Source organism: Pelodiscus sinensis, chromosome 1, assembly GCF_049634645.1.
Source record: "Pelodiscus sinensis isolate JC-2024 chromosome 1, ASM4963464v1, whole genome shotgun sequence".
Taxonomy (NCBI): domain Eukaryota; kingdom Metazoa; phylum Chordata; order Testudines; family Trionychidae; genus Pelodiscus; species Pelodiscus sinensis.
In genome coordinates this window covers 210435454-210449562 of record NC_134711.1, presented here as the reverse complement: position 1 = coordinate 210449562, position 14109 = coordinate 210435454, and the positions used below count along the sequence as shown (strand labels likewise).

The 14109-nt window shown below is 48.4% G+C and overlaps 1 protein-coding gene and 1 long non-coding RNA gene across 4 annotated transcripts in view; one reads left to right on the top strand and one right to left on the bottom strand.

Moving 5' to 3' along the window:
- The window catches only part of LOC142823262 (uncharacterized), a 121253-nt gene extending 118000 nt beyond the window's left edge, over positions 1–3253 (bottom strand). Inside the window, exon 1 of the long non-coding RNA XR_012898531.1 lies at positions 3121–3253. This is a non-coding gene — a long non-coding RNA (uncharacterized LOC142823262). The remainder of the gene's footprint in view (positions 1–3120) is intronic.
- The window catches only part of NHS (NHS actin remodeling regulator), a 373181-nt gene that overhangs the window by 5535 nt on the left and 353537 nt on the right, over positions 1–14109 (top strand). For 2 of the 3 annotated variants that reach the window (XM_075914037.1, XM_075914029.1), the window contains exon 1: positions 6212–6900. The exons of the other annotated variant lie outside the window; for it this stretch is intronic. In XM_075914037.1, the coding sequence (XP_075770152.1) occupies positions 6516–6900 (385 nt within the window). In that variant the 5' untranslated portion in view covers positions 6212–6515. Of the gene's footprint in view, positions 1–6211; positions 6901–14109 lie in introns of those variants that run through there. 3 annotated transcript variants of the gene reach the window in all.

Here is a 14109-nt window from a genome sequence, read left to right as displayed (position 1 = left end):
AGCAAGGGACAGAGCTCAGGTCAGGCACTTTCCCCTCTTGGGTATTCCATTTCTAAGCAATCCATATGTTAGCTGGCCTGAATCATCCCCTAAATCAAGTAATTCTACATCATCCTACAGCCTATCTAGGACTATGTTGCTAGATTGGGAAACTACTGACATTTCCAAAGTGATCTTGAGGGGTCCAATGGTTGCAATCCCCGTTGCTGAGTTAATGTGTGTAATGGCAGGTGTCCCATCACCACAGAAGATTCAACCACCTTTCCAGCAACTAATGTAAACAACTTCCAGGACTCTAACCCTGCTGTTATCACCCACTGTCATGGCAACCAGCCAATTTTCAGTGTGCCTCAGGATCTCCAGACGAAAGAGCTTGAAGCCAGCAGCAGACAGTACTGGCTGTCTTATACAACGTAATATCCTCCCTGCCAAAATAAAGTAAAAAGGCACCAAATCCCTTTTGTTTCTGACTGTTCCTTTCTGGCATAGCCATTCTTAATGGCTGCTTGTGCCTGTCCATGCCAGCTAATGACACTAGACCCTACAGACATATTCACAAGCAAAATTGTTTCAGTGTGTAACCCAGTAGTGAGTGTGTGTTACAGTTCACCCTCTGTGCTAATCCACAGAGAACACAAGTTATCACTGCCCTCCATTTATAGAACCTGTGCTCTGTTGCTCAAGTTATAGGAGTGTGTTTTTGCTGTTAGCTCTGGAAGTTCCTGGGTCAATCTACCATGTGTCGGCCAAAAGGAAGGCAGCTACCACAAACACAGTTAGCTGACATGAAGACTTCATGGTTAAGGGGAGGATAGCGAAGGAGCAAGAACTGGCTACCTACAGTAGTGCTGAGCAACAGGAAAGATGGGATGGTTAAGTTGAACAGTATGAAAATGCCTGCATGGACCTTGCAAGGGGAGGAAGAGAACCCCAAGCTGTACAAAGCATAGTCAAGGGCAGAGAGGTGGGATAAGGCTGAGCAGGCAGGGTATGTAGCAATTGTGGAATGGAACCAAAAACCCTGCTTTTGCCTTTTTTATAGGTGGCCTAATCTACTAATTTATCTTGCGCTTGACAAAGGCACTGGGGATGACCAACAGCAGCCTCCTTTACAGGGAGCTCATCACTGACTAGTGAGTGTTATAAAGCTATCTGGGGTAGGTTTGATTCCTCAGGTTTGTTCTTACTATCCAGCACTGGCTTTGTTGGCTGGTGCTCTGTAAGATTTAGAATTCTCCTTGTGTATAGATCACAACTGAAAATATTAACAATGTTTTGCAGTGGGCTATAAAACACAGAATCATAGAATACTAGAACTGGAGGGAATCATCAGGACCAAGCATCATCTAGACCACCCCTGACAGGTGTTTATATAAACTGCTCTTAAAAATCTCCAATGATGGAGATTCCACAACCTCCCTAGGCAATTTATTCCAGTGCTTAACCACTTTGACAGGAAGTTTTTCCTAATGTCCAACCTACACTTCTCTTGCTGCAATTTAATCCCATTACTTTCATCAGAGGCTAAAGAGAACAATTTTTCTCTCTTCCTTGTAACAACCTTTTAGTTGCTTGAAAGCTGTTATCACAGGAATGGGCAAATACTGGCCTGCTGGCTGGATATAGTTCCCGAGGGTTAGCCCTAGTGGGCCTTCACTGCTATATTAACCTGTGCCTGCACTTTATGGGAGATTGCAGCTCCAATTTGCCACAGATTCCCATTCCCAGCTGATGGGAGCTGCAGGAAAGGGTGTCACAGTCTGTGCTGCTTACCGCAGCTCCTATTGGCTGGGAACAGTGATCTGAGGCCAAAGTGAAATCGCCCATTTGTGGAGGCACAGGTGAATATAGTGGCTGTGGCCCACCAGGTGCTAACCCTGGCGAACTGCTGCCATTTTATTTCCCATCCCTGTGTTATCATGGTCCCTCTCAGTCATCTTTTCCAAACTAAGCAAACCCAGTTCCTTCAATCTTCCCTCATAGGGAACCAACCTATACTTCCCCCAAACTTCCCTCATAGGAAGCCCAATTTAAGCAGCTATTTGCAGCCTTGCTGCAATTTAAGCCCATTGCTTCTTGTTATATCCTCAAAGATTAAAAAGAACAATTTTCTCTCTCCTCCTTTTAACAAATTTGTAGGTACTTCTAAGCTATTATCATGTCACCTCTCTGTCTTCTCTTTTCCAGACTAAACAAACCCAGTTCTTTCAGTCTTCCCTCATAGTTCTGTTTTCTAGATCTTTAATCATTTTTGTTACTCTTCTCTGGACTCTCTCCAATTTCTCCTCATCTTTCCTGAAATGTGGGGCCCTGAACTTGACACAACAATCCAGTGGAGGCCTAATCAGCGAAGAGTAGAGCAGAAGAATGACTTCTCATGTCTTGCTTAAAACACTCCTGTTAATGCATCCCAGAATCATGTTTGCTTTTTTTTTTGCAACCGTGTCACACTGACTCATATTTAACTTGTAGTCACTATGATCCCCTTCATCTCTTTGTGCAGTACTCCATCCTAGACAGTCATTTCTCATTTTGTATGTATGAAACTGATCGTGCCTTTCTAAGTGAAGTACTTTGCATTTGTCCTTATTAAATTTGGTCCTATTTACCTCAGACCATTTTTCCAGTTTGTCCTGATGATTTTTAATTATAATCCTATTCTCCAAAGCACTTGCAACCCCTCCCAGCTTGGCATCGTTCATAAATTTTATAAACATTCTTTCTATGCCATTATCTAAATCATTGATGAAGATATTGAACAGAACTGGTCCCCAAACTGATCCTTGCAGAACTTTACTTATTATGCCTGTTACCGGGTCCCCAGAGGTCACCCCAAGTTCGGGTGCCCCACTCGTCTCGTGACTGACCGCCTGACCGTGGCCTGTGGCTGAAATTGCTGACGGCCCGGGCTCAACTGGGCCTGAGGGGGCCAGGAAGGGGGCTCGGGCCCTCCCACACTCCGAGCCCCGACCCAGGGCCCTAAGACAGGGACGTCGGTCCCTAGATAGTGGAGGGGGTCAAGTTCCCCAAACCCTCCACTCGCGGGTTCCGTGGCCCCGCCCTGGGTCGCTTCTTCCCGGCTTAGTCCCCAGGGATTCCCAAGCGGGGGAATACGCTTACCCTTGGTCCCTTCCTCTGCTGAGGGTCCGTGTGCCTGGGGTCTCCCACGCTCCCGTCGTCTGGCAGGGGCCTGGCCTCCTTCCCACTTCTCGCCTTCTTCCTCCGGCTGGGGCTTTCGCCCTTTTGAAGTCCCCGCCCTACCGCCTGGGCGGGTCTTCCCCCGGCGTCTGCGGCCCCGCCCTTCTGGGCGTCCTGCTCGCCGCTCCCCAGCACGTCATCCGGCCTCGCCAGATCGTCCTTGTGTCTGCGGGCCGTTCCTCCTCCTGCCCTGTCTTCCGAGTCCCCCGCAACCGGACCTCCCCCGTCCGCCCGCCTCCCAGGCGGGCCGCTCTCTGTCCCAGGTCCCGGCTCAGTGTAGGGGAGCGCGGACATGGCGCCTGCCCCGTCACAATGCCCTTCCTATGAACTACTAATAAATACTCTCTTGGAATGGTTATACTGTGCCGTGAATGAGGCAGGGTTCTATGGAAAAAAATAGCATGTGATCATGTAATTAAAGACCATACCATAATGTATAAACGCACTTGGAGGCCAAATTAAGGCTATGCAGGCAACTGGGGAATTTAACTTTTCAGTGCTTGACTTTGCAACCTTCACGTTCTTTTTATGTAGTGGTCACTGGGTGATTGGCTCCTTTTTAAGGGGGGCAGATGTCCAGTGCACCTTTGACTTATCAGTTACCTCCCACTTTGGTTTAAGAGAAGGCACCAAGGCCATATCAAAAGGGAGAGAAGAAAGGAGCAGGAGAGAGCTGTCTGAGCAGGAAGGGAGCGACCCAGAGGCTGGATCTGTTCATTAATCAGATGCTGCTGGGGATGGGGAACTGATTTTCCCTGTCAACCTCCGGATTGTGAATAAGGAAGGTGGTACTGCAGTTGTGAGAGTTGGAGTCCCTGTGCCTTTGAAGGTGAGACAATAGGAACCAGTGGGGAGTGGAGGGAGGGAGAAGCCTGCTTGAATATAGTGCTGGAAAGCTCAGCTCAGCTGAGAGAGTGTGGCCAGGTCTCTACACTATGGGAGAAAGTCAACTGAAGTTTTAGCCAGCTATGAGAATAGCATAGTTGGAGTCGATGTACCTTAGGTCAAATTTCTACAGAGCCCCACTGCAGAAGGTCAATGGGTGAAACTCTCACATTGACTTCCTGTAATCCACGTGACCCAGTGGAGTACCAAGGTCTTTGGGGGCACCATCAGCAGTCAGTTTAGAGGTCCTTACTATACCCACTAAATCAAACCTTGGGAGATCACTCTCTGGAGCCTCAGTCTTGAGAACTGAAGACAAGGCCTAGGAAAGAATCCTTTAATGGGCCTTGAAGCAGGAAGACATGAGGGAAGCAAAGAGGACACACCCCTGACGAGAGCTTTAAACCAGGGTGACCCAAGGAATTGTTTTGGTGTGGTTGTGGTGGTGGTTTTTAAATTTTGTTATGGGTTTCTGTTTTGCCAGTATTCCTGGAAAGAGATCCTGAGTATGATAGTAGGTCCTTGTAGGTGGGGCCAAGCCAGCACCTTTTAGCTGTGTGGCGTGTGCTTGTAGATGTTACATTTTCTGATTAGGATTGACTTTCAGAATATCACACTCCAAAACAGAATGTCTCTTGTCGAAAACAATATCTCATGTTTAACTGACTGAAAAATAGCTTTTCTGGGGGCTTTATGTCTGGAATGAGTAGTTCATATGAGAGTTTGGAGCATATTCTGTGTCACATGCTGATACCTTAACCCTTCTGCATTACCTCAGTCTCCAGAAAAGCAGCAAAGATTTGCTAGAGAATTCTCTAGGATAAACAGAGACCAGACCTTTTTTTTTTTTTTTTTTTTTTTAATGGCTATTTAGCTAGTGCTCTCATTGCAGCAGAAATGTGCTAGTCTAGGATAGGGGAGTAAACTTGTCATTTCACTAGTATATTATTTACTAGTACATTATTAATACAGTGGTAGCCCTCAGACAGGATTAGAGACCACAGGTATTGTGTGATGTACAGACATTCAGGAAGATGCAATCCTTGCTACTAAGGCTTTACAATGCAAGGACCTGATTGTGCAATGCGCTCTGCCCTGACCTAGGTTATAGCCTGCAGCAGATAAAATATACATAATCCATTCTAACTTTCCTTGCCACACCTGCTACAAAACACCTCCGGGTCACAGTTATGTCCATTTTGAAAGAGGCCCCAGCAGCAAAAGACGTTCCAAAGGGATTTGTTTTTCAGTTATGGTCTCCCTCACCCCCATACACAGTGGTGCCTTTCTGTCTTGGGAGACCTCCAAGATGACTGAACCAAACTGTAAATAGTAGATATAATGGAAACTACTTCACACCAGGGAATACACCCCCAGCAGCAGCACCCCTCGCACCCCTATTTCCAGCACCTATGGACAGGGCTGGATTAAGAATGGGGCATTAGGGGCTGAGCCCAGGGCTAAGTGAGGCCCTGGAAAAAGATCTCTGTGCTGCCAAAACTGTAGATCTTTTTGTTGGGGGCCCCTTGGCCTAGGGCCCTGGGCTACGGCCACTAAAGCCCCTGTGTTGGCCCTGCTGGGAGGACGGGGAGAAACATGGCTTGCTGCAGTTCCTCGCCCCATCCCCCAACCTCCTGCCCTGTGCCCCCTCCTGCAGTCCAAACGCTTGGCCTCAGCCTGGAGCCCCCCCCTTCTGCACTAGGAATGCTTCATCCTCCTCAGAGCTTGCACCCACAATTGCAGCCCTTCACTCCTCCCCCATCCCCCTTCCTGCCTCAACCCACTGCTCCCTCCCACACTCTGAACCCCTCCTTTTGGCCCCAACCCAGGGCCCCACAAACCCCCAGTGGAGTTCATTTGGCCCATGGAGACCTCAGGGGCTATCCCCCCCTCCCTGCACCCATCTTCAAAGGGATGTTTTCCACGCTGGAAATGGGTCCCAGCCCCACCGGCCTCCCCGCGATAAAGTCCCCTCCCTCCCCCCACGCTTCCCCTGGCTGCACTAGGGCGCCTGCACTGACTCCCTGCGGTGGAGCGGGGCGATGTCTCTCCTCCACCTCGCCCCTTCCCGCCTCTCCCTCTTTCTCCTCCTCTCCCCGCTCCCGCCCCAGGCTTTCGGCGGATTCCGCTGGCCGGGTTTTCTCGCCGTCCTTCGGCAAGGCAGCACCTCTCGCCGCTAGAGCGCGGCGGGCAGCTCCCCGCCAGGGCAGCTGATGCTCAGAGCAGGGCAGAGCGGGGCTGGGCGCCGGTGACTTCCCAGCGGAGGGAGCCGCTGGCAGGCAGAGGACGCCGCCCGGGGCGCGCACCATGGGGGACGCCCGGGCGGGCGATGCGGGCTGCTAGCAAGTGACAGCGGGCTGGGAGAGCGCGGCAGCCCGGCGTGCGGGGCGGCGGGGGCCGGGCAGCTTGTGTGCGGCGGGACGGCAGCGGCGATGCCCTTCGCCAAGCGGATCGTGGAGCCCCAGTGGCTGTGCCGGCAGCCGCCGGCCGCCTCGCTGCTGGAGGAGAGTTTGGGCTGCTCGGAGCCCCGGGACCAGCCGCAGCCCGCGGCCGAGGAGGCGGGCGCCGGGCCGGTGGCCGCGGAGGGGAAGGAGGCTGCGGCGGGGCTGCCGCTGTGGGATCTCGGCTCGGTCAGTAACGGGGCCCTGGCCCGGATCCTGCGGCAGCTGTCCGACGTGGCCCGGCACGCCTGCACCCTCTTCCAGGAGATCGAGACGGAGCTGCAGCTGGCCCAGCGCCGGGTGCGGGCGCTGCACGGCAAGATCGGCGGGGTGCAGGGGGTGCTGCGCAGCCTGGACCCCAAGCAGGAGGCAGTGCGTGAGTAGCCAGCGGGTCGCCTGGGACGTGAGGCCGGGGGGCAGCGGGAGATGGGCGCTGCCTGGGCAGGGGGGAGGGGCTCCGGGCATGAAAAGTTGGTGCTTTAGGACACCACACCGGGGCTGACTCGCTGAGTTAGGATGCTGAATGAATGGGGGGGGCTTCTCCTAGATCCCCATCCCAGCCGCTCCGCGAGATGGCCCGAAGTGCCTGCCCCCGTGTGGGGAGAGCGGCGATTGGGGGGGGGGGGGTCGCAGGCGGCACGGGAGTCAGACCATCTGGGTGTAAAGTTTGGAGGGTCTCCAAGGGGAGCGCTGCCTTCGCCGCGAAAGGCAGCCGTGGGGCTGGGAGCGCGGGCGGCGGGGGGTACGGACGAGCCGCTAAGCGCTTCGCTCAGCCCAGCTTGGGGCTCGCAGTCCCGCCGCCCTCCGGGGCTAGCCGCCTACAACGCAGGAGCCCCGGCCGTGTGGCCGTGTGGCTCGGGGGTGCGGGGAGGGGGAGCGGACCGTGGAAAGGGCTGAAACTGCGGGAATTCGTCCGACTTGCGCCTTCCCCGCCGATCAGGTCCAAGGGACTCCCTGGCTTGGCTGTTACTGACCAGTGGCAAAGAGACAGCTCCCCAGCCGGGCTGCTCATGTGGACACACACCAATGCGCATCAGTGCGCTCCCAGGCGCGGCGTGTGCGCCCAGACCCTTTCAGCAGCGAGAAAGATGATGTCAGTGGTTTCTGGCTTACATAAGAAGCTGCCTCCTCACTAGGATTGCTGGGACCGCAGAGCCACGAGTGGGGGGCTTGTCCGGGGATGCTGTGAAGGCCACCACTAGAACTGGGTTCAGAAAAGAATGAGTTCACGGGCGCTAGGTCCATCAATGGCCATGGATCATGATGATCAGCGGGGCAATCCCATGCTCTGTGTGCCCCTGAACCTCTGTCTGCCACATGCTGGGACTGGACCACAGGGGATGAATCACTTGATAATTGCCCTGTTCTATTCATTCCCTCTGAAACATCTGGCACTGGCTGCTGTTAGTAGCCAGGGTACTGGGATAGGTGGAGGATTGGTCTGACCTAGTATGTCTGTTCTTATGACAGAGGAGATGCTGCATGATTTATACAAAGGTCCCCATGGGATTTTTTTTAAAGGAATCTCTGATACTTCTCCAAACCCAGGCTTCATTTGCCCCCTTCCTCCTGTCAGTGCAAATTTCCCCTTTCCTTAAGAGTATACCTGACATCCGGCTTCAAATTCTAAGCTCTTAAGTAGAAATAATAAAAAGGATAATCTGTGGTCAGTTTTCAAGGGCATAAAGTCATGAAGTTTGAGCAGCGACTTTTGTTTTGAAGAGCAACCCTGAGGAATCCTGGAAAAACATGAGATCTTTTGTGGTCAAGGCAAAATATTGGATATGTTGTTGCTTTAATCCTGCTTCCTCTCCAGTCAAAAGCAGTGGCAGGCTCTGTTCTTTGCACAGCTGTTAATATCTGCAGAATATGGCTTATGTTAACAATGGTTTAATGTAACCATTTTCAGACTCCTAGTGATGCATACATTTTCCAAATATTTTTGAATATGTATTTTACTTAGGTAAGATTTCTGACTCAAACTTTGAGCTAACACAGGATAATATACTGACTTCTTTTCTTCTCTTGCCATTGGTGGAGAAGCAATGCTTAGAGAGGAGTACTGGGTGAGATTTTGTTCTGTTACTCCAGTGTAAATCCAGAGTAGCTTCACCACGTTCAGTGAAATTACTTCAGTTGTAGATGGGCTAAATGAGGCTGGAATATGTCCATTCTATTAAAGAGATTTTTGGAAGTGAATATGACACTTTATCATTCATTGTCTGATTTTTCCTCTTGTTCACACCTGTGTAAAGTAGGGATTTATCCCTCTTTTGAGCGATTTGAGGTGATTTTGAACAGGAGCATGCCCTACGTGATCAAAACAGATGTTTAAGATAAGATTCTCAGTTGGAGGTAGTGCGTGAGAGTCAGTGCCATATTGACTTCGGTGGATGCATGCTGATGTACACCCGCTGGGATCTGGCCCATGATGAGGAGAATTTCTGTTTCAGAGTGAGGAATAATGTGTAACTGGAGTGGGGCTTTTTGTTTATTTTTGTTGAGATTAGAAATGTGTGGTGAGAAACAGGACTGTGTGATGAAAGGAAGGGGACCAAGTGAGGGTACTAAATATTTTTGGACAACATTCTACTCTCATTTGTACCAGTATAACTCCACAGTAGCTACTCTGAGGTCAGAGGAATTACTATAGATTTACACTAGCGTGAGAGCCAAATCTAGCCCTTTTATGGTTTTTTGTTTTTTTTTGCTTTCTTCTCTCCCTGTGTGCTGCATTTATGCACTTTGTATGCAAATCACAGTACATCACACTCCATGTTTTGTTAGTCTATAAAGTGCTACCAGACCATTTGTTGTTTTTTTTCTGTACAGACTAACTCGTCTACCCCCTGAAGCTCATGTTACTGCATCAGTGAAACGCCATGATCTTCATTGGAATGTTTGGATTTGCCCACGTGTTGATAAAAGTAGAATGTGTCTTTTTTCACACACATTTTAATAGGCCAGGAGCTAATTTTTCAGATTTTTTGGAGGGGAATAATTGTACTGATTCTTTTTCCTCAACTCCCCATGCATACACTCTGAGATCTGGAGACTGAAACTGTAGAGATTTCCCTGGATGACTAGGTCATGTGAATGCCCTTCTGGAGGAGCCCAGAGATAATGTCCCTACTTTCCGTATGTATACACCATCAACATAGCTACTCACACCAACATACCACCTCTCACAGTCAGGAACCAGTTTGCCACATAACTTTCCCCCACACCTCTATAGATCTAACATACGGTTCACAGAGTAATTCACCTTCCATATTAAAGCACACATCCCATTCTACAGTGTAGGGGCATGTCTACACTAGGAAACGATATTAAAATAACTTATTTCAAAATAATAACTCCTGAAATAACTATTTCAAAATAATCTTATTCCCCAAAGAAAGCAGGATTACTGATTTTGAAATAACCCCAGACCATTATTTCAAAATAATGAGTTTAGGGGAGTGGATGCTCGACATATTATTTCAAAATAAGGTGAGTTATTTCAAAATAACTCCCTAGTGTAGACCAGGGCTATGAAGATAGCATGTCTAGTCATTTCCCTGCATAGACCCTTCCTCATTCATAGCACTACTGGCAAAACCATATGTGATAGTTTTTAAATGTGGCGGAGCAAACCCATCCTTGATATTTCACTCAACTCAGTGGATGAATTTGGCTCAGCTCCACTGACATTAATAGAGTAATACCAAGGCTGAATTTGGCCCAGTGCTTTTAGCATGCCAGGACACACTGTGCAATATGGTATTAGAACTTCAGATTAAGTACACTTTTAAAAGACTGTACACTTAAAAGCATTTGTCTGTCTTGCTACTGTACAAACTGTTGATGGAATAACACTGCTAATTGCAGCACAATGATTTGAGAATAATACTGTCCAATTACGCAGCAGACCTCCCTGGTCGGCACCTTTAGGACCTGACTGTTCCCAGATGCGGGATTTTGCCGGACCATTTTTGGACCCCTGTCACTGGTGCCGCTGGCCTGGCTGCTGGCCTCCTAGCTGGCTTCTCACCTCCTACTAGCCCCTCTACCCTGCAGACCTGCTGGGCAGTCATCACTGCAGTGGCTCTGCCAGGCAGCCTAGCACTGGGCCTCCGGTTAGCTGTGTATACTGGGGCTCCCTGGGCAGCCATGCGTGTGCCACATGCCGGGGCTCCCAGCTCCATTGGGCAGCCAAACATTGGGTCTCCCAACCCTGCTGGATAGCCCCGTCATCAGCTCTCTGCAGGCAGCCCATTGCCCTGCCAGCCCGCAGGGAACCTTATTGCTGGCCCTCCACCGGGACTCTGGTCATGCAACAGACATGCTGGACCATGGATGTTGCCGGATTGAGAATCCTGGTTAAGAAATTTTCAGCCTGTATTTGGCTGCTAGTAAACATGCTAAAACACACTGAGCGGTGAAATTTTGGGGCCTTTTTCTCTCTTTCCTATTGAATCAGTCAATTTACAAGATTTAGTTATAAGGATGTCTAGATAATGGTTCACATCCTCTCCGGAGTATTCTCATTGAAGTCAATAATTTATATCAGACAGCCATCTGACCCCGTAAATTGACAAGTCAGGTTACTTGGAGCAAATGACCTACGAGGAGAGGCTGAGGGATTTGGGTTTGTTCAGTCTGCAGAAGAGAAGAGTGAGGGGGGATTTGATAGCAGCCTTCAACTTCCTGAAAGGAGGTTCCAAAGAGGATGGAGAGAGGCTGTTTTCAGTAGTGACGGATGGCAGAACAAGGAGCAATGGTCTCAAGTTGCAGTGGGGGAGGTCTAGGTTGGATATTAGGAAAAAATATTTCACTAGAAGGCTGGTGAAGCACCAGAACGGGTTATCTAGGGAGGTGGTGCAATCTCCATCCTTGAGGTTTTTAAATCCCGGCTTGACAATGTCCTGGCTGGATGATTTAGTTGGGATTGGTCCTGCTTTGGGCAGGGGGCTGGACTTGATGACCTCCTGAGGTCTCTTCCAGCCCTAGGATTCTATAATTCTATGTTACCACTATTGGGAAATCAAAAAAAGAATGTTACTGTAAAGAGCAGGAAAAAGTCTCTTTAAACTATGGTATAATAGCAAAGTCTACTGACTGGAAGCAGGGGGGAGGGCAAAGGGCAACTCCCCCAGGGCATGGCGATTCAAAATGACCTAAAGCCCCAGTCCTTTAAATCACTGCTGAAGCATTGTGTGGTATGCTCCAGGCAGTGCTTAGGGCCGTGGAGCGGGTGCGCTGCAATCCAGACAGCACTGCGGGCTGGCTGCTCCTGGCCCTGTCCATTCTGACTGAGGCCCCAGGCGTTTTGGGAGTGCAGAGCTCCCCCTCCCTTGCCTGGGGGCCTGGCGAGGCTGTCAGCTCCCCTGATAATAGCAATGCGAACAAGTATTCCAGAAAGTAACATATTTTACATTTTTAAACTTGAAGATTTACAACAGTTTAAATAAAACATCTGAGTAGGGATCATAGGAAAGTCACAGCAGAAAACTTCAAGGACTCTTTTATTAGGCACCTGTATAGCTAGAGGAATAAATTAGAAATGTTGGCAGGAAGGCATCATCTAGGTTCAAGGAAACGATTGTTTCTTTCCCCCCCATCCCATCTCCAAACACCTCCATTTTACTACTTGGATTCCTATCATAGTCCAATCCTGGCTAACTTTCCAGTTTTCATATAAGTCTCTAGTTAGTCAGGGTCTAAGAAACTTGAACCCTATCCCACCCTACTGGTGGAAGAGAAGGAAGAGCTTTCTCTTTTCCTTTCCTGCCACTCCAAAGTTGATTATTCTCTGTCCTTCTCTCACTCTCTAATTGTTTGTTTGTTTTACTCCACCACAAATTGCTGCTGTTGCTGGTAAAGATTTCCAAAGCAAAAGCAAGGTGATAGTGACATCATTCCTGATGGTCTCACAGTTGCCTACAGCTTTCTGAATAGTAGCAGTGAAATTGCTAAGAATCTTATTAGTTTTATTTTGTTGCTTATTGAGTAATTTGTGAGCATCAGCAGAAGCACAGGCTCTGTCTGCAGACTCAGGAAAGCAGAAAGGTAACTATTGATATCTGGAAATGTTACTTCCTAACCACAGGGGCTACAAGTGTAACCCTTTTTAAATGAAAGCTTCAGCTTTGCAGAAATTGATGATGTAGGCCACTCTACTGGATGGAGAAGGTTTACAAGTATCCTGCATTGCCTAGGAAGTGGAATTTTAAAGTCCTGTGGTCTCTAAGGATTCCAGAAGTGCTGAGGTTTTATTTGTCTAAAAAAACATAAATATTTTACTCATAAGGAACATTTTTTAAAAGTTTAATCCATGAGAGTAGTTCCTTGCTTTTTTCTTCCCCATGTTTCTGTATATCCAGGTTTGGTGCTATGGCTACCAAGGAACAAAGGAACACTGTGTGTTACTATGCTTTTCACAAGTTCCTCGGAGCAGCTCTAGAAGTGTTACGAGGAGTTTCACTATGTTGCCATTTTTTCTTTAAAGGGACAGTATCAAGATAAAAATAATATCTTAATTTCTTTACCTGCAAATTTACTCTGTGGTTTATGCTGTATGCTTACTTATCACATTTAACTTGGCTTGGTTTCTGAAAATTGACTGGTTAGTTCACTTTTGCTTTTGGTCAGTTTCAGTCTTTTCCCAGGGGTTGGTAGAATACTGCTGGGTATGGGATCCCAGCACTGCAAGAAGTGTTTTAATACATGGTGATCTGCATGTGTGTTCCTCTGCCCCACCATAATTTCTCTTACAAGACTTTTTATTGATAGCGTCTCCTAGTTTTATCATGTTGAAGTCCCAATTCCTGCTGAAATGGAATCTGTAAAGAATCTCCGAAGTGAAGCTGTTCCAAAAAGCTTCAGATATGGTTGCTTTATCAGAAAACCCAGCCTCTTTAAGGATGGGTGTTACTCTAAAATATCTTTGGGTGCATCCTTTAAAGCCATAATAACAGCAACAAATAATAGCTTTATTTTGATTTTTGTGAGGGTGAGACAAATATGTACAGTTAGGCCTCCGCTCCAATCTGGGCTCTTTCTGTCGTGTTGAGACACAACAGGAGATGAGGAATATGGGGTGACCCATCCCGTGTCTCATTACAATACTAATAGCCACATGAAGAAGGGATTTTCAGTTTTCCTTAATTCTGTACTCTGGTGCTTCTCTGAGTTCAAGACAGACCTGAAGCATCTGACTGTAGGGCATTACGTTTTATTTTATGTGCTTTGGGAAATGTAAGGTATGTGAGATATAACAGAGCCTTGCTGACTCTCTCTCTCTCTCTTTCTCTCTCTCTCTCACACCCACACCCACACCCACCCACCCACACTCATTTGAACTAGGAACTCAGTCTGGGGCCTATAGAAAAATCTGGAAAGAAAAATTCTGCATTAGATGTGATAACCAATGCCATCAATATATATTTCTCTCATACTCACAGACAGGGAATGAGAGAGCACAATTATTGGCCCCTCTGGAAATGGGCAAGGTTTCTTTCTCTTTATCAGATACCTATTTTTTAGAAGACTTTTTTCTATGGCACTCCTGAGTGTAGTTTTCCAATTCATGCAACATGATCCA